Raw genomic sequence first — 25,819 nt, 5'->3', positions numbered from 1 at the left:
ACTTCTTGCATTGAACTTAGCTTGCATGCATCCACCCACTTATATTTTCTGCTGGTTAAACTAATCAAGTTAATAAAATGCAGGCTCTTAGCACTGGCCTAAAAATCTTGTTACAAAATCAGTTAACCTATCTCTAGATCAATTACAGTACTACAAACACCTTATGTTACCTCAGACTTTGCTGAGATTTGCAAAAGAAATCCTCTACTTGCAGGTAAGTTGTGAAAAATCTTTACCCTTATGCCCTGCTTATATGAATTTAGGGGGCAATGCAAACACTTGGCCAGCAGGGCTCAATGGAGTGGTGTAGCCACAGCAACATCCACAGCTCACACCATCTGAAAGGGGAGGTAGGGGATAAGAAAAATTCCTCTTTGCTATGCCAGCTCCAAGGTTGCTGCACTAACAGGCCCTGATCGGGCCCACTGCTGTCACATGATAGCAGCAGGTCTGCTGCAGCTCCACCCTCTCCCCACGGTGCCCTGTTTGGGAATTTCCACCAGCTATCACTGCTGGTGATCCCACCCAGCTTCCATCCACTCACTTCTCAGGCAAGCACATTAGGGCACTCCTTATCAGCAGGTCAAGGAGCAGGGAGTTGGATTGCTTTATCAGTGCATAACACTACAATCCAATGCATAGCTTCTCAGAAGTAACCAAGTTCAATAGGGCTCACTCCCTAATAAGTGGGTTCAAAATTACAGCCTAAACAGTAGAGTCAAGACAGTATTTTCAGTTCTGACACTACAACAGGATACAAGGAAATGTGTAGGTTACCCTCTTCTATGCAAAGCCAACCAAGGGAATTCTTAGTTTGAAGACATGTCTATAAAATATTCCATTTAAGCTCTTTTTCGTACAGCAGCAGTGTCATAAACAGAAAGTAGCAATATGTATATAATCATTGTTTCCATTTGTTTGCTTTTACCAATACACATCTTGGACCTTGTAACCATTTGCATTCCTTGGCATAAAGGCACACCTTTAGCATACATCTAAACAGTGTCCTTAGTGTACCCTTTCACTTTGGAATAGTTATATATACAACATAGTTTCTCATTTTGCTTTGGTGCTCTTGTGATATTAGATTCAGGGCTCTAGCACCCATGAAGCTGCAGCGGTCCTTCTAGCCAAGCATTATCCAACTACTCCAACTGGCAGCAACTTTTCCAAGCTCAGCTGTAGCTGTAGGTTCCAGTGAGTGAACCAGGGATCTTCTGCACACAAATCATACTCTACCACTAAGTTATAGGCATGCCAAACTAAATTAGCAGAATAAGCAGGTAAAGGAGAACTTTGTACTTGTGATTATAAAGGAAGCACTTCTTCCACTCCTTTTAAGTACATTCCTGGCAACAGTGGTGAAGTAGAGCAGGGAAGGGCAAGGACAAAGACCCACCACTTATTTCACAACAGGGACAATAATCTCCTGGGGCACTATTTGCCAGTCTACATACCAACTAAATAAGCAAGCTTCTCAGAAAAGAAGTCATAAAAGGCTATAGAATACTGAACAAGCTTTTGTGTATGAAAAAGTGTGTGTGTGTGTGTGTGTGTGTGTGTGTGTGTTAGGGTGAGAAAATAGCTGGTTTGGTATATTGAAGCCATTATGTCTGCTTAGATCAGAAATACATTTTTGATTTAGGGTCTTAGAAAGGTTGGGAGTACAAGGCCATGGTGATCACCAACGAGGCTTGTCATGAAGAGCACACACGCACTACTATCTAGTGGGCTCCAAGCCCACCTTTTACATATAATTACATTAGTTGAAACACCAAACACAAATATTTAGAATTTTTTTTAAAAAAATTGTTATTTAATAAAATAGCATCTATCAACAAGGCCATTGTCATTCTGATATTCGAGGCAGAAAATCCCACGAGCTCATTGCCCTTCTCTCTAACAATGAAAATGCAAACAAATTAAATAGCCAATAATTTGCTGCCCTTCCATGACATCCAAACCAGGTCCCTGATGCAGCTTCTTCACTCTATCTAATGGTAGGGCCAGCTCTGAACATCAAAGAAAACCTGCCAGATTGCCAGTCAGGTATCTTGGCGACAAGGAGACACACCCTGCTTCGTTACCTTTCTTTTCCCAGCCCCTTCTAACTTCTCGTATAAGCTACCTGATTTCTTGTTCACCTAAGAACTACAGTCACGGATGAGAGAAAGCAAAGCTAAGGAGGTGAGTATCTGTTCACAAACGTTATGCGTTGTACTATACCACACCAGGAACCGCTCTCACTTCTTCTCTCGAGCATTACAATCTTCACTATACCCTCCAAACACTGAGTCGAAAGTTACTACAATGAAAGCCCACACGTCCGCCTCATAGTGAAGCGCTATAACACCCCGCCTCGTTTTCCCTTAGCCTTTCCTATGACGTTACCAAATCTGCGCCTGCGCAGAAAGACCTCTGCGCCCCTGAGGAAATTGTGGGCATGGCTCTGCGCGCGGTTCTGGCAGGGGCTTGTCAAACGGGGAAGGGAAGGGAGGGGTCAGAGAAAGAAGCCTGAGCATGCGCGCGCTTTCAGGCAGGGTGCGCGCGCTGGTTGAGGGCGGTTGCGTGACTGATAAGAAAGGTGGCGGCGGCGGCGGCGGCGCGCCCGCGCTCCATTGAACAGCTTAACGCGGCTGTTGCTGGCGCGTGGTCGGAGCCGCGCCTGTCTCTGTCTCTGCTTTCCTTCCTCCCTCCCAGGGCGCGCTCTCGTCCTGGCCCCTTCGTGTGTGAGTGTGCACAAGTGGGGGAGGGGAGCAGATAAGACGGCTCTGCTTTTGCCGGTTCATCTCCGTATCCATTCCCTCCGGGGTCCCTCCTCCACTCAGCTAGCCGAATAGCCGTTGCCTGTAAGGATTAGGCTCCGGGTCTATAAGGGGGGTGGGGAAAGGGTCGCAGTGGAGGACCTGGCGGCGGCAGCAGCAGCAGCAGCGGGAGCACCCAGAGAGAGAGATAAACAGACACGCGGGGAGGCTGAGGCCCACAGAAGGAAGGAACAAGGAGCGGCAACAGTAGCAGCTGGAGGGATTCCCGGCGTGGCCGGTGGAACCTTGGAGGCGGATTTGATCTGTTCGGTGTGAGGCGACTGGGATATAACGTGGTGGTGGCGGCGGTGGTACGTTGTGTGGGGAGCGCGGCAGGGATCGTGCCCGCGCCCCCCTCCTGCCTCGGCCGTCTGTGTGGCTAATTTCCCCCGTCTGGACCATGGCCGACGACGACGTGCTGTTCGAGGATGTGTATGAGCTCTGTGAGGTGATCGGCAAGTAAGTTGCGGTGGGAGTAGAGGCAAATGGCCGGGGGCGGGTGGGAAGAGGGAGCGAAAGACAGACGCCCGTGACCAAAGCAGCAGCAATCGGCAACAAAGCCTCCTCACCGACGGGAGGGAGGAAGAGGTGGGGAGAGATGCTCGGCTCCGTTCCCACCTGAGCTGCTGCGACCGCCGCTGTGTCTGAAACAGGGAAGGGAAAGAGAGGAACAGAGTGACATGACAAGTGAATCCATCGTGGCGCCCACGCGCTTTCACATGATGGAGAAAGTGACCTGATAAGGTTTTTTCCCACTGGCCATTCGGGCACCATGGTTAAACATTGCTTAGCCGGGTGTTTGCTTTTGCAGCTAACCCGGTTTTCTCCTTGCCCCAGTGCTTAACAGAGATCTGTGTAACCGCTTGCCTACCAGGAAGGTAGACAAGGAAGGACCGGGAAGGTATTTTTTCCTCCACATCTTTCTGCTCTGTGGTGTGTCTGTACATTTGTACGCCAGGTGCCTTCTTGTACTCTGCTGCATAATAACTCAGCTCCTTAGCGACGATGTAAGTGACACTCAGGTAATGCTCAGTTTCACCATAAATCTCACTCCCCCCACTTGGAATAATGATGAAGAGTGCAGAAGGAGATTTTGGCCTTCTAATGCTTACACTGCTTTGATGTTCGCAGCTTGTATAAAACTGAAGTTGCAATGGTTGCCAAACTGCTACTGCTGTCTGTTTGGAGTGACCAGTTCGTTAGGTTGATTGAAAATGGCAGCCCAAGTCCTCTCAGTTTGTGACTTGTGTAGTTCTATACTAGGGAAAAAATAAAATTAATGTTGATACTAGCTTAGATTTGGATTTGCTGCTACAATGATTTTTGTAGGGATAACTACATGTTGACAAAAATGTCTTGGACTTGTACTGACTTACCTGGCTTGGTTCTAAGTAAAGGATTGTGCATTTTCTTTCCATTCTATTTTTGCTATAATAGTTGTATCAGATTCAAAATGAAAGCTGTTTTGTATAAGACAGTACTAATATATTTTAGCATGCATTTGGTCATGTTAACTTCAAGATTTTCTTTTATGAAGACAAAGTTGGTGTCTGCTTGCTTGAAATGTTTGGGAACATTTGATCCTGTAAAACCTTTTGCCAAACTCTAGTTTTTCATACTTTGACTATATGGTGTGCGTGTGTTACAAGTGTTTCCCAACTCTAGTTATTAATTTGCTAATGAGAAGACAATATTGTGTGTAAGATATCTTTTGGTCAGAATCCTAGAAACATCAGTAAGAAATTCATGTATTTGTCCCTTAGTTCTGAGATTTTTAATAATTATATTCTGCTTCAGTAAACCATGCAATAGGGCTTTTTGTTTCTTTTGAAATAAATATACAGCCAATCACGTACTTCCACAAGGTTTCCTTTCTATGTAGGGATGTTGCAGTCAATGCACTTTTTGGTACCTGGGAAAACGCAGAACTCTTGTGACACTAAAATGGTCTCTGAGGTCCTGCTCTCTCGTCCTACCACTAAAAAATATCAGGATGGAATGGGGAAGGGACCTGGGACAGGGCCTTTGCAGTGGTGGTCCCATACCTTTGGAACCTAGTCCTCTAATAACGTAGTTTGGCTTTTGGTTTTGGTTTTTATTGTTGCTGGTTTTCTTTGTTTGTTTGTTTTTCTCTGATGCTGTTTTATGAATTGTCTTTATTATAATGTCCTGTTTTGTAAGCTATCTTGTGAGAACTTAGTCTTAAAAGCAGAGGGAAAAGTAACTTAATTTAGTGATAAATGAAGAAGTCCCAGATTCAACCTTAGGTAAACAATGGCTGTGTGGCTTTAAACAAGCCATTATCTCTCAGGCTCAGCCTCTTTCTGTTATTTGGAGGTTCTGGCCTACATTCCAAGGTAGTCAGTATTGCTGTAATCATTAAGAGTATCTTGATATTAAATGCATTGCGTACTTAGAGGGGAAAAAAGCTTTGTGCACAGCACACTATTGCTGCATGAAACATGAATATGTGGTTGCTGCTAAGCAGACTATAAATGGTACTAGCAAATGGTCAGACTTGGCAAAAGGCAACTTCCTAACTTCAACAGGAATGTACCTTTAAATACTTACTTTTAAAGTGGCAAATAGCTACAAAGCTAATTCTCAGTAGTAATGCCTGGCTGGCTTGTGAGCTCTTAAAGTAATTACTTTCTTCAGAGGCTGTGCATTGGAGCACACATCTAACAAGTTTCTTAAGACAGGTGTAAGCAATTGTGAATATCCCTTCTGGGATATTCCAGACCTCCTCTTCTCCTAGCTTCCAGTGAGTGGGAAAACTCTCTATGATAGATCTTTACTTAAAGTATTATATTCTTATTTATTCAATAAGAAGCAAAGCTCCTTTGCCACCTTGTATTCTGGCCAATGAGTGCTAAAATAGCACATGGCATTTATTTTTGAATTTTCTTAAAACTACTGAATCAGTTAATTGTATTTATATCTGGGTTTTTGCTGTTTTCATTGGATTATGGTGACCCTCTCTACATTATCTTTAGGTTCCCTCTCATTCACAATTTTGACTATGGACCTAGGTATGGGGTGGGAGAAAAGTGGCACAGCAATTTCCTCTCTGCTCATTTTGTTACATACTGTAGAGCAGGAATGGTGAAACTGTGGTCCATGAGATGGTGTTGGACTGAAATTCCCATCATCCCAGACCATTGGCTGTGCTGACTGTGTCAGATGCAAATTGGAATCCAGCAACACCCTGCTGTAGAGGAACCATCTTCTGTTGTCATTTATAGGGATCTTCTAGGGATATGGCCCAAAGCCCAAAGTTATTTCAGTGCATAGCACGCTTTGGCTGATTTTAAGGTCCTTGGAAATCAAATCAGTTCTAAGACCATCAATATGTTACATGGAATCTAATTTAAAGCAAATGCCTTAATAGGCAACCCAACCTGGCCATCAGCACTTAATGGATCAGTATAGGCACCTCTGCATCCAAAGCCCAGCTACTTGCTCCAGCCAGTTTGGAGGGGGGAATGCCTCTTCGCTGTGTGAGCTCTCAGGGTGGCTCAGCAAAGAGGCCTAGATTGGATCCATTGCCATCTCATGCCATTCCCTGAAGTGCCCCTTTTTGAGGGTGTCCATTGGCTACCACCAGTGGTAGCTTTTGCCTACCTGTAATTTGGACATTAGTGTGCTCCTCACCAACAGGGTGCTCCTCTTGGCTGGCAGTTCGGGGGTTTGGATTGCTTTGCCAGGATTACAGTCCTGCATATACTGATCCTTGGCAACATTACTTGTAAGCACTATGAATTCTAGTGGAACTTACTTTCCAGGAAGAAGCCTTTATTGTTTGTATCAGCTGATCATGGATTATGATAATGAACATAATAACATAAAAATAAATGGTGTAATGTGAAAAGTACACTCCAGTGGGGAAAATAGGCTAATGGAGAATTCCAGGTCTTTACATGCAGGCATACTAACTAGTCATGGTTTTCTTGTTAAATTCCTTTAGTTGAGAAGAGAAAGATTGTTGTAATAAACTTTCTGCATAATCAGTTCCTGTTTAGAGCCCTGGTACCCAACATGGTTGCCACATGCCACATTTGGTATTTTATTTCTACCACCTATTTTTAATAAAACTTTTAGTAAAATTCTTTTACACATGTACCAGTTCAAAAAAGTGTCCATTCTTAACAAGCAGAGTTTGCAGTTCTAAATACAATAATTCCAAAACTGTTTCCAATTTGTGGTTAATCGTGGCTTTGTGAATAAACTTTTTCTGTGGTAAAAATGGTGAAATAAAAATATAGGTCAGATATTGGTTGAAAATTTGGAGGTGAAGTTGAGATGTAGTCTGATTTTATGTCTGATTTTCCAGCACCACTTAATGAAAAGATATGTCAGATTTCTCATTAATTTTATCTGTAAATAACTCAAAACATTATTGTATATTTTTCTACCCTTAAAAAATATAGTTAAAATTGTTTTTAGTCATGTGGTAAAAATGTTAACACATTCTCCACAATTTTGGCAAGTATGAAAAACTGTTGGACATCGCTGATTTACTATGCAATCCACCATACACTTATCTGGGAATAAGTCCCATTGAACCCAGTGGAGCTTACTTCTGAGTAGACATGTATTGGGTTGCATTCTTAGAGTCTGCTGGACATACCGTGGCTATCCTCTCTTATTCAAATTCATTGTCTGCCATAATTGTTTTTATATAACTGTATATACATTTTACTAAATTATTTCACAGCAGACACAATTGTGCAGATGTAAAGTATGGCTTGATAATACCGATTTAACTTCTGAGTAGCTTGGTTTCTAACATTAAAATGTTTCATGGAATTTAAAGTGTAAGCATCTTGGTCAGATAAGGATGATACCCTGATATTTACTGTGGAAAGAACATGATTTTCAGAAAGCCTGTTTTATGAGTGACAAAACAATGGTACTTTCATCTGATAGGCATATTTTTATCAATTCATATCATTTCTGAATAGATAGGATTAAACTCTTCTAATTTAGCATTTCATCTGCAGTTCACAGTACAATCTGGTTTTGTATTTTTTTTATATTCAGCTGTACTCTGAATAAAGCGTGTGAGGAAGTTTTATTTCATATATTTAGCTAGTTCAACTCAAGGATGAGTGTATTCAGGAGAAGAGCTGGAAAGCATATATGTAGGTTTTGTATGTAAAGCCCCTTTTCCTTCAGTGAAGAAAAAAATGTACAATCTGGGTTGAAACGGTTGTTATATTTTACATTCTTATAGTTAAACACAAAGTTAGCTGTGTTGTTGGCTAAATAATTCTTTAGGTTGTAAAGATCCACCAATGAAATTTGACAGTATTTCAGTATGGGATCCAACTGTATTATCTGCCTACTGAAACTGAAAGCCTGTTTTCTGCATGCATTGTTTCCAGGCCCCTAATTGTTAACACTCTGCCTAAGAGGATCACACAGCTGCTGGTTTAGAGAGCAACATGTAGCTGCGCTTTCAGGCTGACACAAAATGCAATTAGTGGTTCTGCTTCACGTTGACTAACCAAGCAAAGACAATACTTTGGTTAGCGTGGGGAAGTGTGTTTAAATGTTAATATCTTCAACAAAAATGAAATGGACTGCCTTCAAGTTGATTCTGACTTATGGCAACCCTGTGAATAGGGTTTTCATGAGACTGAGAGGCAGTGACTGGCCCAAGGTCACCCAGTGAGCTTCATGGCTGTGTGGGGATTCGAACCCTGGTCTCCCAGGTCATAGTCCAGCACCTTAATCACTACACCACACTGGCTCTCAATATCTCCAACATTAACTAATAATTTTGTGTTGGAATTGTTCAGATTGGGATGTATGTTTATGTATATATTGTAAATGCTCTAATAGATATAATCAATCACTCCCTCTGACAGCAAACTTTGCTGGTGAGTGCCAAGAGGACTGTCACCAAAATGAGATCACTGAGAAATGAGAGGGAGGTATCAACAGGTTTGGGGGAATTCCAAGATACAGAAAATATTTATCATCCCCCCAGCCTAACAGGGTAACACACACACCCTCGCCTACTAAGGACTGAATTGGGTGGGGGAACAGAAAACCATAATGGAATGAATGGAATGGAGTGTCCAAATGAATGGAATGGATGGGGCCATGGCTGACTAGCTGGAATACTAAATAGGTGCACTCCAGCTTTTTGTTGCAGGTTCCATGTATACTGTATATTTTCATCCGAAGTTTTTCTAGAATGATGAACTATTGTAAATGTGTGGTTTGAACTGTTTTTTCCAGTGGGATTTGTATATTCATGAGAATGAAGAACGTTGTTGGTACACCTGACTTTGTGGTTTAGAAGGCCAGGCAATTGTGTACTTCTGATCTGTGTGAGGATTTGGTTGACACTCATGTTGAGCATTATCCCAACATTGCCTTCAAGTTGGGAGTTTTGGAGAGAGAGCTTAGAGGTAAACCATGGCACTTGGCTGTAACTCCACCTGCTGTACAGTGTGATGTAATGTATAACTTTGATGGGTGTCCTACCATAACTTGATGGGTCTAGAGCTGCCAATATAGTCCTGCCTACAGCACATTTTGATGCAGTTTTTGAAAATTGGTTGAACTGTTTTTCCTTTTTTGATGTTGCATGATAGGGTTCTATCGTACACTATTGTAGATCAAGCTACAGTTGGGTGATTTTGACAGTGTTTTCTCGCGTACCTGCATTATTTACCCTCCTGTGAGTTTCTGAGTATTATCATATTGGGGACAGGACATAGCTTAGTGGTAGAGTATTTGCCTTGCATGCAGAAGGTCCCAGGTTCAATCCCTGGCATCTCCTGGTAGGGCTTGGAGAGAATCCTGCCTAAAACCCTGGACAGCTGCTGCTAATCACTGTAGACAATGCTGAGCTAGATGTACCATTGGTCTGACTTGGTATAAGGCAACCTTCTATGTTCCTGTCATTTTTAAAGTCTGAGTCCAGTTAGGTCTATGTGCATGATAGAAGGATATCACACATGATGACATGTATTAGATGTGTAGGTCAGGAGTGGGGAACCACAGGCTTGGGGGCCGAATGCAGCTCTCCTGGCCTTTCTGTCCTGCCCTCGGAACTCTTCCCAGGCCCACTTGTCATTGGCCCTGCTCTATACCTCCCTTGAGTGCTTTGTTCCTGAACTGTGCTAATGGCTTTTGCCTCTCTGGAAGGAGAGAGGTGAGTGTAGAAGCCTCTAACTTTTGCATGGCTAGAATGTAGCCTACTGTACAAAGGTAAGAGTCGCCCTGCCTACCACCGGCATGCAGCCCATGGAAGGCTGCAGTGGCCCTCTGGCTTAAAAGTTCCCCACCCCTGGTGTAGCTGATGATGATGAGGTCTGAAATAATGTCGCCTATGTAGATAGAAACAGAGTTTTTGTGCAGGGTTTGTTATGGAGTCCATTCCTGAGCTTATATCCTCATTGGGTCATCCATTGTTGCTAATGAGTAGTTTTTGCAAGTTGGAAGACAAATTCTTCCACCTATGGCCAGTGCAAGGGAAGGATCCTGTTTTATGATAGGCTATAAATCCTTGATGATGTGCTGGAGATGCTGTAACTGGGAGCTGTTGCTGAAAGCTAGTGGTGGTGTTACTTTTTTTTACTGAATCTGTCCTGTAGCATGTGCTCCTTGGGTATCCACCTAGCTCTGGCAATCTATTTCTTCACTTTCCCACGTAGGTACTGTAGTTTTAAGAATAATTGATGTAAAGTCTGCAGGTGTTTGTCCCTGTCTGAAGGACTGGAATAAATATATCTTAGGGCATGGATGGGGACCTATGGCCCTCCAGATTTTATTAGAATCCACCTCCAGCCAGCATGACCACTGGTCAGAAATGATGGGAATTGTAGTCCAACAACAACTGGAGGGCCAGAGGTTTCCCATCCCTGGCTTAGGTCTTGTTGGAAGATAATAGACAATGGATATGTGTGGTGGGCTTTGGATGTGAAGTCATTTGGTTTCTGGGACAAGCTGGTATTTTATTTGTTCTAAATATATATATTTATATTCATTCCACTTTTCTTTTACAAGGGAACTCAAAGTGGCTAAAAAGCAAATAAAACAATTGCAAAGACACTGAAACAAAGTTATTATTTATTCAAAACAGAAAAACTATGCATCAGCAACAGGAAATCATATGCAGCAGTCTCCTGCCACCATCACAGAAAGCATTCTGAAAAAGTCATATCCTTGCCAAGCAATGAAAAGTAAGTAGTGGTGAGGATAGGATGACTTCCCAGTGGATGGCATTTCACAACAAATCTGTCATGGCAGAGATCTCTCTCTCTCATCCCAGCCAGCCATACCTCACATGGTGAGAGAACATGGAGCCTTTTGGAGGATACATGCCCAAGAAGGTAGTCCTTAAATTAATCTGGTTCCATGGTGTTTAGACCTTTAGAGGTAAGGACTAGTACTTTGAATTGGGATTGGAAATGAAAAAAATAAGCAGTGAAAGTGTAACAGTTATGAAGTTATATACTATGGCTGCAATTCAGTATACACTTACCTGGGAGAAAAACTCACTGAATCCAATGGAGCTTACTTCTGACTAGCCATGTATTGGATTGCAGCCTTAGTCTAGCCAGAGCCTATTGCTATTCTGGAAGTGGCATTTTGAATCAATTAAATTTTTTGAGCATGTTTTCAAGGGCAGTCTCATGTTGAACTCGTTATATTAGTCCTGCTTGGAAGTTACTAAAGTTTGAGTTACTCTGGAAAGGGCTGTCGTTCCTGGAATAACATCGTTGTATTGTTGTATCCAGAAAGAGACGGTGAGACTCTAGAAAGAAGTTACTGAGTTGGAATACCTATGGAGATTTGAGTGTAGGTGTTGGGCTCAGCTGGAAGTGAGAGTGGCTAGCTCACTAGGAAATATGTACCACTCTTGACGTGTTTTAGTCACTGGCTGTTATGCTTTGCCCTATGCTCTACCCTTTGGGATTGGGCTACAGCCACTCTGATTGAAGTCAACTCTTTTGAATGGATCTCATTTACATCTGTGTTCTGCAAAGTTAATATTACACTCCTTTCTCTTACATTGCTTGGCCTTCTGACCTCACTTTGCAGTACACATCTGTGTGTGTCATTTGCCAAAAAGGATAACATTTCACGCATCTGATGAAGTGGGATCAGGCCTACAAAGTTGATGCCACAATAAAATTGTTTGTTTTTAAGGTACCACCAGATTTGTCTGTGTAGTTTAGGAATGGGAATGACTTGCAGACATGCCTCAGTATTGTCCTACTATAATAAGGAAAATGAAAAACTAGGAGAGGATAATGCCTATTGGTCAAGAAATACCAGTTGCTTCTCGTCATCGGTAGGGGAAGGCTTGCCTCTTAGAGGCAGTGTGTTGTCATGGATAGAGTGTTGGACTTGGACCATGGAGATACGATTCAGTTCCCCACTTAGACATGATACTCACTAGAAGACTTTGGGCCAATCATCATAGGGTAATTTGTTAGGATAAAATTTGGTGATGTGGGGAGACACACGCTATGAATTGGATCCCAATCATCCTGTGAGTCTGCTCATGGAAAAAGTGCTCCCATCACCTGCTCATGAAAGTTGTGGGAGACAGTTTTGCCCCTGCAACCTTCCAAAATGTACACAGGAGGGTTGGAGGAGCCTGTGGAACAGTGTGGAAGATGACAGAAGGGGCTGCAGGAAATAAGGGGAATCAGCAAAATGCCTACCCCCTTCTGTTGGTAGAGGTCTCTGCTGTGTCAAAGGCACTTGCACTCCAGGAAGGACTTCTGTGAATGAGGACATCTTTGGATTTTCCTTGAAGAAAGGCTGGGATACAAGTGTCTATATACACACACTATTTATTTGGTTGATTTATATCCTGCTTTTTGTCTAAGATAGCCAGCAGCTAAAATTTACAAAACACAACCGATATACCAACCACCACAGGTTCAAAAAACACAACAAGCAGCCCTGCTTTACAGGAGCTAGCATCTGGTGTTTCTTCCTACAGGACAGTCAAGAACATATGAGCCTGCAGGATCAGGCCAAAGGCCTATCCATTCTCGCAGTTCTCACAGCAGCCAACCAGATGCCAATGGGAAGGTCACAAACAGTACCTGAGCACAACAGAATTCTCACCACTGGTGATTCCCAGCAACTGGTGGTCAGTGCAGATAGAATATAGCTTTATCATGGATAGCTTGCAGTTGTTAAACATGGGCTTTGGGGTGGTGGTGAGGGGGCAGTTTAACTACAGCAGATCTCTTTCTCTCCTCTTAATCTATCTTCCTTCCCACATGATAGTTGCTATAAATTGGCTCTGGGGGGCAGGGACAGGATAATCCATAGAGCAGCCCTGGCCTTGTCTTCAGGCTCTGATGAGGGATGTGTGAGAGAGATATAATCACCAAATATTAAAATAGATACAATTCATGCCCAGATGGTAGGCTTTCTAGAACTATCTGGCTGGCCATTGTGGAAAGCACAATGTTGGATTATATGGATCGCTGGATTTATCTAGCAGAGTTTATATGCTGAAAGTCTTTGAAAATGTATTAGTATAATTGATGAGCAATTCAAAAAGTGAATGGGTACTGCTAGCACTGTGTTTTGCCCACAAGACACATAGAAAACTGGGCCGATGGGCTGGGTTGGAGATAATTTCATCCCTTCATCGTTTATGCCTCTTTAGAATATAATTCTTTAGAGTATCGTGTTGTCTAGTCTGATAAAAGTGCTTTATAAAAGGTTAATACAGCTTGCTCTATAAGCAAAGTTGTTTTTTAAAGTTTAAGAAAAGGCGAAGGGGTAGAAGATACAGGGCCCAATGCAACTGGGCTCATTAACAATATTTTTGAATGTAGTGACGTCTGAATATGTTTCATTAACATTTCTTATAATAAGAAAGGAAGTGCAAAACCTTTAGTAACTGAAACCTATAAGAATTGATTGAGATGGCAATATGAAATGCCTGCACTTGCTGGATACTCCATGGAAAAAAGGATGTGATGATGACCAGAAACAGTTCTGATTGTGATCAAGAGTAACATTGTTCATTGATATGTGCGCTGATATGTGTACAACTTTCTCAGCTACTATAGTAGCAAACTTACCAGATCTGGCAAAAGTTTGTTCCTAATCTGTGATTAGGCCTTGGATGATCAGTGGATGGTTTTGTTTTATAAAATCTTAAATAAAAATAGGATTTAAAATAAATATCCACATGCCCAGGTATGATATAGAGCTTTTCAAATACAAATGTCTTCTAGGTATAGCTTTTTCTAATAACATATAGAAATGTTTTTGAGAGATTAATGGACAAGACTGCTGATGGGGGCAGATGGCTAGGCCTTTAGTGTAACTGGTCCCATGCTGTGGGACACTCCTCCAGCAGAGACCAAGCAGATATCCTCATTGTTAATTTTCAGACATCTCTTGAAGGCCTTTTTATGCTGACAGACCTTTTAAGTTGTTTAAATTTTTCCAAGATGAGCTAGTCATTTTTATAGCTAGTTTGTATTTTTTTTGTACTTGCATATTTTATTGTACACAGGGTTGATATATGAGGGGGTAGTCTATCTTATATATAATAAAAGTATGAGTGCCATCACGCAGCCCTCACTGGTGAATTTGTACTGCTGCATCACAGTCCTGGATTTGCATGAAGTAAGGGTGAGGTGGGGGAGCAAAAGAGAAGGCAGGTTGCACAACAGCAGTGGCCATGGCATGGGAGTGAGAAGGATGGGACAGTTACAGTGGGAAAGTGGTTGTTTAAAACTATGAGAGAGGTCTGAATAGATTGCGAAGGGAGGAATATACCCATTGAAGAATGGGAAAACACCCAGGCCTTAATCAGATGTAATGAAGTGGGTACAGTAGGACCACGCTCATACAGCAGGCTACGTTCCGGACCCCCACTGTAAAGCGGATCCCATTGACGTACATTGACCAAAATGGCACCCAGCGGCAAAAAACTGCCATAAAAGCGGAACAAGCGCTGTAAAGCGGGGCCTTTCTACAATTCACAACCGCTGTATTGCGGAATGCTGTAAAGAGGGGCCCTACTGTAGTGGAAAACACATCTGCTCCTTACCAGGACAGGAAACAGACTGGGGGAGTGTGTCCAGAACCTCTGTCATTGTTTAAAACCACCATTTTCCTCACAGCATCCGTCAATCCCTTCTTCACTCACACTTTTGCTATTGTTTTAAACAACCACTTTCCCCATTATCCTGTCTTTCTTGCTGTACTCAAACCTCTTCCATTCCTCAGCTGTCTTATGTGAGAGAAATAAAGGATGTAGAGCCCTCAAATATTCCATGATGACTTCACACAATGTATTTCACTACTGGTACCATGTGCCTATCTTCAACATGAAGTTTCACATTCCATGTAGTAATTTAGAACAGATATTTTATTAACAAGCAAATATCCATATATGTACAACATCCATCAATGGAACATAACCTTCTCTAACTGAAAAGGCTTATTCTTCAGAGTATATTCATTTTAAGATTTTATTCATGTTAAAGATACAGTAATGTATATAATCATGGTGTGTATGTGCAACATGGGCTGCAGAATAGGTAAGAGGATGAGGCATGGACATGGAGGTGGTCTGTGTGCAAGGGATAGTTGAGAAAAGGTATTAAGGGGGGTAAAGGTGATAATAGAGGTACGAAAGGAGCTGTAGAATAGGAGGAGATGGTGGCTTCATAATTGGGTGGAAGGTGAAAAGGGTGCTTAGAAGTGGCAATGAATGCAGAGAGGACAATGCTGGAGGTTACCATGGAAGTGATCTGCAAGGGGAAATTGGACAAAAGGAGGGGAAGGAGGAGGCATGAACATGGGGTGAAAATGAAAACAGGTGTGCAAAGTGGGGTTGCAGAGTAGAAAAGTGGCTTCAGAAATGGGACTGGGAAGGTGAAAAGGGAGCTTAGTAGTTGCATGGGGTATGAAGAGGAAGTTCTAGGGGTTAATGTGTGTTAAATCTTAAACATTGATCTGCCAGTTTAATCCCAGGCTGCTCAACTTCTGAAAGATTTGATGTTGAAGCCACAAATTCTGTATTTAGTCACATTCCTAAAATGGAGTGTCAGAGTGGATAGCAAAATTAATTGGATTTGGCTTAACTATGTGCTATGCCAGTGGTTCCCATCCATTATGAGTATGGGACCCTCTTTGTAAGCTCAAAAAAGTTTATGACCCCTCCCATGCTAATTGTCATTTTAGTCTCTGTTAAGTAAAATAAAATTGGTGCATGGCAAAATCGTATCTCCAAATATCCCTTTCCAGACAGGGAGGTGTTGCTTTCTTTTCTTAATGCAAAGGTCCAATCAAATTGGTATCCCTCTTCTCTCCCCTCCCCCCATCTGAAGATGTACAGTCCTGTGTCACAACTCCTGTGGGTTACAGTGCTGGACTAAGAACCAAGTTCAAATCCCTACCTAGCCATGAAGCCCACTAGGTAACCTTGGACTAAACACAGTCACCCGGCCTGACTAATCTCACAGGGTTGGTGTAAGCATTTATTTATTTATTTATTTATTTATTGCACTTGTATACCGCCCCATAGCCGAAGCTCTCTGGGCGGTTTACAGCAATCAAAAACATTAAAACAAATATACAATTTAAAAACGTATTTTAAAAACAATTTAAAACACAATTTTAAAATTCAAAACAATATAAAAACAATTTAAAAACACATGCTAAAATGCCTGGGAGAAGAGGAAAGTCTTGACCTGGTGCCGAAAAGATACCTGTGTTGACGCCAGGCGCACCTCCTCAGGTAGATCATTCCATAATTTGGGGGCCAGCACTGAGAAGGCCCTCTCCCTTGTTGCTACCCTCCGAGCTTCCCTTGGAGTAGGCACCCGGAGGAGGGCCTTTGATCTTGAACGTAGTGTACGGTTGGGTTCGTATCGGGAGAGGCGTTCCATCAGGTATTGTGATCCCAAGCCGTGGATAACAAGGAAAAGGGGGGGGGACCATGTGCACCACCTTGAGCAGCTTGGAGGAAAGGGGGGATAGAAATGCAATAATTAAATAAATAAATACCTTTCTGCTGCAATACCAGGATCCCAGTCTCAGCCAACCTGCTGAGCTTTTTTAATAATAATAATAATAATAATAATAATGGGTTGGTGATGGGGATGCTAGATTGTGCACTGCAGGTTGGATAGATTGAGGAGGGGGATTAATGCTTTTAGGCCTTTGGATGATCATCAGAACTGATGGCTTGGTTAGCGTGCACTCGGGGAATGGGAGTGGATCAGAAAACTAATCAGTGCAGGCACACACACAATCACACCTGCCCCTCCTGCAAGCATCTGCAGGCATTTGGGCACATGGGAGTCGGGAAGCCCACAACTGCCACAGCTTCTTGGAGAAAGAGATTGGGAGGGTGGAGGGTAGGTGGAAGAAAGGAGGGACACTGGCACACACACTTATCCTCAGAAATGGGGGGCAAGCAAGTACTGAGCTTCGTGGCTCTGTCTGGACTGAAGGCGAGATCTAGGCAGCCTCGCAAATAATAATTTTTAAAAGGAGGTGGCAGCAAAGCAGGAACCAAGAAAGGTAGGCAGGCAGACTGCCAGGAAGCAAGGGGGAAAGCAGCCTTCCTTGTAGCCTTGCTTCTTTTTGCTTCACACAAAGCCCCCTCATCTTATTCTGAGCAAGGGTGTCATCAGCAGCTGCAGTGCAAGGTGACGGGAGTTGGAGGTAGTAATCCCCTCTTTTTCCTGGTAGCTCTTCCCTGAGCCTCCTTCAGCATGTGCCACGTGTTTTATAGGCAGATGACTGCCCTCGGTGCTCCTGAAAGATGTTCTGCCACTTCAGCAAAAGTCCTCCCCTCTCGTTTGGAGCAAGCAGGAGGTGTTGTCTGCAGTGGCAATGAGGAGCAGACAAGCATCCAGGGAGTGAAAACTTTAAAAAAAATAATACTTCATTTCTTTACTGTTTGCAGCCCCCCAAATTACTTAACAGCCCCCCTGGGGGTCACGGCCCCCAGGTTGGGAACCACTGTGTTATGCAGATTTCAGGATGCACCTAGGATTCCTGGAACAAAGAAGCAAATAACGACTGATATCTCATTTCTGAAATTATAAAATCTGAATGTTACTTGAATCAGTAACTTCATGTTACCCAGGTTCCTTAAAATAAAAGGAACAGATAACACTTTTCTACTGAGTTGGTAGAAACTGGGTGCTGAGAAAATTTAACATTTTAAGATCCTTTCATATCTACACTTAACATATGTTTGACTTTTCCGATCTTAACTATATAAATGGTGCTAGAGATGAAATTTGTTTCTAAAGGACACGATCTGCTAACGTTTTCTTCAGAATTCTGTTTTGAGAAAAACTTTGCTGCAAGTGCATTCAGTAAGAGGGGCATGGAGAGGGCTTCTTTTGTGAAGGGGAAGGAATTTTGAAAGGGTTGATTTCAGCCCTGGTACTGAAATCAGATTCCTAGACCTAGTCTTGGTGTGCATGTAGTTTGTGTAGGACCAAAGAATGGAAATTAATTACCCTATGTCAGACGTGTCCATTAACTTCAGTGGGCTTACTCTGAGTTGGACTAGCACTGAATACCACCATATATTTGTGTGTGTGTGTATACACACACCATGGTTGAGTTTATAAAAATTGTTTTTAAGATAGAAAGTATTTTCAAGACTACACCTTAAGAATTATATATTTTTTAAAAATGACTTTATGTTGACATGAAGCCCTCAGTAAAAGGCCATCTGACATTCTTACACAGACTATTTTACTGAGGGCTTCATGTCAACATAAAGTCATTTTTAAAAAAATATATAATTCTTAAGGTGTAGTCTTGAAAATACTTTCTATCTTAAAAACAATTTTTATAAACTCAACCATGGATACAGCTTTCAGCTCAAGCCAGGCATTCCTAGGCTATGTCTAGGAAGGGCTGTAGCTCAGTGGTAGAGCATCTGCCTTGCATCGAGAAGGTCCCAGGTTCAGTCCCTGGCATCATCAGGTAGTTCAGGGAATGTATCTTGTCTGAAACTCTGGGGTGCTGCTTCCGGTCAGTGTAGACAGTGCTGAGCTAGAGAGGCCGCTGGGTTGGCTCACTGCAAGGCAGCGTCATATGTTTCAAGTAATGTTTGGCTTTATAATTTTGTAGTTTTACTCTTTGATATAGTGAGTGAAATGAAATTGAGATCTAGCTCTGATATCTGTGGTTGTAACCATAACTATAACTTTAGTGAACTGTGATAATTAAAGTTTTATGTTCTACACTTCATCTACTTACATTGTTTGTTAAATGTCAACATATCATTAAGACTGAGATTTCACACACATTTCTGTACTCCATAACACTGTTTTGTAGAATGTTAAATCTCTGCAAACTTTTTCTGAAACAGAATCAGGATCCATGTCCATTGTGTAGGGGACCTCTTCCAGACTTCAGAAATGTACATTATCCAAGCACAGATAAGTTGTGTTCAGAGAAGGTGTAATACTTGGCTTGTTACTCTTGAGGAAACTCTATCAGTTGATAGATTCAGGATTGATATATTCAGTGCTTGGATAGAGTTTTATTAGAGCATTGAGTGGGCAATCCAATCCATACCAGATATAAAAGCAGTCAATTCTGAACAATGATGGGAATTGTGACTAGCAGTGAATCAGCTTCTTGGTAGCCTAACCTTATATCTCCCAATCAAATCTTTTTTATTTATTTATTGCCTTCTACACACATGTTTTAAGGCAATATACAAAGTACAATAAAAGCAGTTAAAAACACAGAAAATAAGAGATACATTTAAAAACAATGCAAAGACCTATTCATCCAGCTGGGAAAGTTTGTTTCTGACTTGGCTTCCAAGCAGCTTTAGAGTACCTGCTTCCAAGCTGTCTTAGAGTACCTACTTCCAGAAGTGACCTCTTGATTTTTCCTTAGTACTAAGTCTTCCCCATAGCCTTAAATTCTGCTCAAACGACAAATGTCAGGACTATGAACTGAAAGAGTACTGCTCTAACCCAAGGGTACTGGAAAGTTGGCTACTGCAGTGGTTTTCTATGTGACGTAGCCCTAGGAGACAGTTACTAAGGTAGATTTATTTTAGAATGGTATAGTCTGGTTTCTGGAGGCCAGAAGCATTTTATACTGATATCATGTAGCTTCTACTTTGAGGGCATAAAACATACTAGACACAACTCAAGGAGCTGTATCCAAAGGTGGTTTAACTTTAATGGAAAGCAATTCTGGTCACGCATGGTAACTAATTTTCACAGATCCACCCAACCAACCACTGTAGCCCTCTGTGCCATATCCCGTATTGCTTTGGTGGAATCCCTCAACCCCTCAAGAAAAGCTTTTGGGGGTGGATGGGGGGGATTAGTAAAGATCAGGTGCCCTGCTTTTTGTGAGCATAAGTGCTTTTCCACCAGTGAAAAGTGGAAATGTCAGTTTTGTGGAAAATTTTGAATTGGAAACTTTTCCAATTCAAATTAGACTCATTCTGATGGGGGGATTTTATTACTCAGAATCATAGAATAGTAGAGTTGGAAGGGGCTGTAAGGCCATCGAGTCCAACCCACTGTGCAGTGCAAGAATCCAAATCAAAGCATTGAACAGGGAGTTGGACTCAATGGCTTATGCCATGAAGATAATTTTTAAAGTATATCCCCTAATTCTATTTGAATTGAATTTCCTTTGTAAATTTTGATGTCCTTGAGTGTGATCTAATTTGGCATGTTTATTTTACTTGTACTTAGTAAACAAAGATAAAGACTTTGAAACTGCCAAGCTTCCCTAATACTGTATTTTCATTTGGTATCCATTCATTGTTACTGATGATCTTATGAAACAAAAAAAATATATTCCATGGAAAAATAAAGTTTCCGTTTGGGAAGATTTTCTGTGGAAAATTTGTGGCCCTACATCAGTGGTTCTCAAACTTTTTTGGTTTGCGGCACACTGTAAAACATAAAAATTTTCTGGCGCACTTCATGTACAAAATTAAAAATATTTTAATATATTTTAAACTATGAATAAACATAAACTATAGAAAACAATTACTTACCCTATACAAATGGGTTTCTTCTCATTTTTAAAATATACTTTCATAGTATTTGAGGCACACCTAGCCACCTCTTAGGGCGCACCAGTGTGTCTGGGCACACCATTTGAGAATCACTGCCCTACATCATTGTTTTCCGCTAGTGCAAAGCCACCGCTTAATATAATCCAAGGAGCTGAAGAACAACATGGTTTAGGCCCTGCTTATCTTCATTCCTACATTTTTTTCTTCCATTTTCTGCTGCTGCTTTTCAGCTTTCTGGGCCTTAGAAGAAGTTCTAAAGCCTAAGTATGCTTTAAAAGAAATGTAAGAATGTAAGATATTATTTTTATGATCACTTATTGGTGTTAATAGAAAGGTTTTTTTAGTTGACTCATCTCACTTTTAGATAAATTTGTGTATGCTGTAGCCAAGCATATTAGTTACTTGTTCCATTTCTAGCATATTCCATTTCTACTCTAATGTTGTCATTTCAGACTGGTAATGTTTCTTTAATAATTTAACATTTTTAATGCAAATAGTGACCTGTAGGATAATGACTTCTTAAAGTAATACCTTTAAAAAAAAGACTCTCTTACCTCCTGGAAATAGATTTCACATCTAAGATATACTCCTAACTCCTGCAGTGGAACAACTGCTGCATGTATCTGAAAATGACCTTCCAAAACAAGAGCATTGAAACTCTGACATCTATTCCTGTTTGGCACGCTCCTAAACTTTCAAGTCAGGACTTGTTTTTCTCTTTCGTGGCATTCGACAATATCTTTATAGCTAGTATCCTGGCAAAGTACATTTACTGTGAAAATTCAGAGGCTGTTTAGTGGTTGGGTTCATTTTCCAGATATCTACAGAAAGTCCTTCAAGTTCAGCTTCTGTAGGTATTCTCCCCCCATGGGCTCTTAGATGCATTATTCTGGAGTGAAATTGAGTGTATCGCTAAAGTCCCTACAACTATGCATAATATAGAACTTTGCTTCTTAAAACAAAAAAATCTACAAGGGACAAAGGAGTGGGGGGGGGTCTGACTATATTATAGAGGGTTCGGCTTCTATAGTGGCCTCACTCTTATTTTGGACAAGTAATCTTCTTAGCTTCAGTTCTTCATCTGTCTCTACCTGGTGGGGTTGTTGTGTGGGCATATACATTAACGCTTACCAAATATTAATATTCCATATTGCATATTAATTTGCAACATAAACTACTGTTAAATATTAAAGATGTATGTGGAGAGTAATTCATAGTGTGGTCTAGTGGATGGAATATTGGACTTGGACTTAAGAGGCCTGGATTTATATCCCTATACACATGAAGCTCATGGGTGCCCTTCTGCAGATTATCAATCTTCAATTTAATAACCCCATGTGTGCTGTCCTGAGCTCTTTGGCTATTATATGAATGTAATACATTGCAACTTTTAAATGGCCACACGCATATTTTTCTATTTTACTTTTCTTCTGGATAATTGTAAAGGATTGTTTAAAGGCTATTACCATATATGGAACGAGAAATGCCAGATGTCCAAGTTAGATTTAGAAAGGGAAGAGGTACCACAGATCTTACTGCAAACATACATTGGATAATGGAACGGACCAAGGAATTTCAGAAGAAAATCACCCTGTGCTTTAGAGATTGCAGCAAAGCCTTTGATTGTGTAGATCATGAAAAATGATGGAATGCTTTAAAAGAAATGGGGGTTCCACAGCATCTGATTGTACTGATGCACAACCGATACTCTGGACAAGAGGCTATGGTAAGGACAGAATATGGAGAGACCGATTGGTTCCCCATCGGAAAGGGTGTGAGAAAGGGGTGTATTTTGTCACCCTATTTGTTTAATCTATATGCAGAACATATCATACAGAAAGTGGGATTGGACCAAGATGAAGGAGGTGTGAAAATTGGAGGGAGAAATGTCAATAATTTAAGATACGCAGATGATACCATACTACTAGCAGAAATCAGTAATGATTTGAAACAAATGCTGATGAAAGTTAAAGAGGAAAGCACAAAAGCAGGACTACAGTTGAACATGAAGAAGACCAAAGTAGTGACAACAGAAGCATGGAGACAATAGTCAAGAAATCAGAAGAAGGCTAGGACTGGAGAGGGTAGCTATGAGAGAACTAGAAAAGGTCCTCAAATGCAAAGATGTATCACTGAACATTAAAGTCAGGATCATTCAGACCATGGTGTTCCCAATCTCTATGTATGGATGTGAAAGTTGGACAGTGAAAAATGTGGATAAGAGAAAAATAAACTCATTTGAAATGTGGTGTTGGAGGAGAGCTTTGTGCATACCATGGACCGTGAAAAAGACAACGGGTGTTAGAACAAATTAGACCAGAACTATCATTAGAAGCTAAAATGATGAAACTGAGGTTATCATACTTTGAACACATCATGAGAAGACATGATTCACTAGAAAAGACTATAATGCTTGGAAAAACAGAAGGGAGTAGAAAAAGAGGAAGACCAAACAAAGATGGATTGATTCTATAGAGGAAGCCACAGACCTGAACTTAGAAAATCTGAACAAAGTGGTTTATAACAGATGGTATTGGAGGTTGCTGATTCATAAGGTCGCCATAAGTCAAAATCGACTTGAAGGCACGTAACAACAACAACATTAAAGGATTGTATTTAGCTAAGGCCAACTCAGAGTAGACCCACTGAAATTAAAGAACCAAAGTTAGTCATGTCTATTAATTTCAATAAGTAGAAATAACTTTGAATACCGCCCAAAGATTTCAATTTTTATTTTGAAATAAAGGTAAGCAGTTTATTCTGTAACATCAAGAACCTAGAGTTCCTGTCAAGCATTAATAGAGCATTCAGAATACATAGAGGGCCATTGTGGTGTAGTGGTTAAGGTGTTGGACTATGACCTGGGAGACCAGGGTTTGAATCCCTACACAGCCATGAAGCTCACTGGGTAACCTTGGGCCAGTCACTGCCTCTCAGCCTCATGAAAACCCTATTCATAGGGTCGCCATAAGTTGGAATCAACTTGAAGGCAGTACATTTACATTTTTAAGAATGCATAAGTGCTACAGATTCAGTTTTGATCCAAATGACCATGAAGCATTATGTAGCAAAATAGTTTATATACCTTTTGCCTGTGCACTTACTTGATGTACTTTATAATCCAAAATAATGGCTTATAGGCAAGACACAACAGGAAAGATAAAGTCAACAAATACTGGTAGTGACTCTGCATAATGTTGTATAATGGTGCAATGCTGCAATACAGGAGAGACCATTCGGGGAAAGGAGCAACAAAATGGTTATCAGTCCCAGCCAGGCCAATCGCGGAAGTCTTGTTCTCTCTCTGAAATAGCTGGATGAAATGGCTACTGATGGACATTTTTTACAGTAGGGCCCCATTCATATGGCAGGTTAGGTTCCAGACCCCCACCAGAAAGCAAAAACCGCCGGAAAGCGGATCAGCTGTAACGCGGGAGTCTGGAACTTAACCCACTGATTGCACCAGAGGAGGAGATGATCAGATCTTCCCCTCCTCGGGCGTGATCAGCTCGAGCGGGAGTCTGATCGCACCAGAAGAGAAGACCAGCTGTAGCATGCTACAGCTGATCTTCCCCTTCTTTGGAGCGATCAGCTGGAGTGCAGGAGTCTGACCGCTCCCGAGGAGGAGAAGATCAGCTGTAGCATGCTCCAGCCCCCCCTCCAGCTGATCACCCTGCTAGTGCCGTATTAGTGGAACGCTGAAAAGCGGGGTGCTGAAAAGTGGGGCCCTACTGTATGTTTTAGAGTCACCAAGCTTATTCTGCAGTTTTTGCTAGGTATTCCTCTTCCTATACCAACTAAATATGATTGTAGTACTAGTTGTCTAAAGGTCATTGGAGTTCAGTGTTTTTAATGCTATCTGCCCATTTTTTCTGGTAAACATGAATATCGACTGTTGCCTTGTCCAAAACTACTTTTTACTGTGAGGTTATTAATCTGTTTGCTATAGAAGGATAGCTACATTGCTGTTCCCATTTTTATTTTTTTTAGTTTTTGGTAAAAGGCCCTGCAGTGCTGCTTTGCACAATGTAGTAGTGATATTACTAAACTGGGAGGCCTGGGAGGATGTGGTCTGTGATCAGAATACAAGAGCCAGTAGGTATCTGTGATAATGATGTAGTTGAATTCTACACGGTAGTTTCAAAAGCAATAGATATCTAGTTTGGGCAAGAATAATCTGTTTAGTATATAAAATGTAAGGTTGTATTAAATTAAATCCTACTCAGAGTAGACACATGGAAATTAATGAACCTAAGTCTGTTAACTACAGTGGGCCTACTTTGAGTAGAACTAGCATTGAATACCACCAATAGTATACCCAGTACTGGGAAAATATGATGCCTTTGCAATGGTAGCATGGACTAAAAGGAAGATATTTGGGCTGTGAATAACAAATAAGTAACAGTTGTCTATATATTGAACTAATAATTGATTTAGATTCTGTTGGGGAAACATTCTATTCACCATTTCATGATTGTGCAGATATCATTGGCTGCAACCTTATGACTACCAACTTGCAGAAGACCAAGATAATGAGAAGAAATTTCCTTTGATGTTTCATGTTTGTCCTTGCTTAATCTAATGATGATCTTAACTTGTTAATGGGTACCTGCAAGGCACTGTGTGTGGGGCTGTCTATGAAGATTGTTTGGAAATGGCAACCAATGTAGGATGCTGCTTTCCAGTTGGTATTGGGTGTTTATTTACATGATTATATTACATAGGCATCTAAATAGCTTCACTAGTTACCAGTGTTTTTCTTAACAGGAGTTAACCAATTTAGACTAGACTTACTGACTAACCAAAAATGTATTGTCACCAGGACCCCCCTTCTCTTCTTGTCCTTGAAATGTAGCACTGAGTTATGGGGAAGACTTTGAGCTCTAAGCTTGGAGTTGCCCACTGCCCAACAGACCTGACTTTTAGTAAGTTTCAGAAGAGCAGCAATTACTTTGGATTTCATACAAAGCAG

The 25,819-nt window shown here is 41.3% G+C and overlaps 1 protein-coding gene across 8 annotated transcripts in view; it reads left to right on the top strand.

The window, feature by feature from the left end:
- CASK (calcium/calmodulin dependent serine protein kinase) overlaps window positions 1-25,819 on the top strand; it is a 315,472-nt gene that overhangs the window by 7,458 nt on the left and 282,195 nt on the right. For 3 of the 8 annotated variants that reach the window (XM_061627484.1, XM_061627483.1, XM_061627478.1), the window contains exon 1: window positions 2,556-3,263. The exons of 1 other annotated variant lie outside the window; for it this stretch is intronic. In XM_061627484.1, the coding sequence (XP_061483468.1) occupies window positions 3,205-3,263 (59 nt within the window). In that variant the 5' untranslated portion in view covers window positions 2,556-3,204. Of the gene's footprint in view, window positions 1-2,554; window positions 3,264-3,653; window positions 3,827-10,937; window positions 11,006-25,819 lie in introns of those variants that run through there. 4 more of the 8 variants (XM_061627481.1, XM_061627482.1, XM_061627485.1 and 1 more) reach the window with 4 other exon arrangements.

Source organism: Rhineura floridana, chromosome 5, assembly GCF_030035675.1.
Source record: "Rhineura floridana isolate rRhiFlo1 chromosome 5, rRhiFlo1.hap2, whole genome shotgun sequence".
NCBI classification, from domain to species: Eukaryota; Metazoa; Chordata; class Lepidosauria; order Squamata; family Rhineuridae; genus Rhineura; species Rhineura floridana.
The sequence above is the reverse complement of the archived record's forward strand: the minus strand, read 5'-3'. Positions and strand labels throughout refer to the sequence as shown.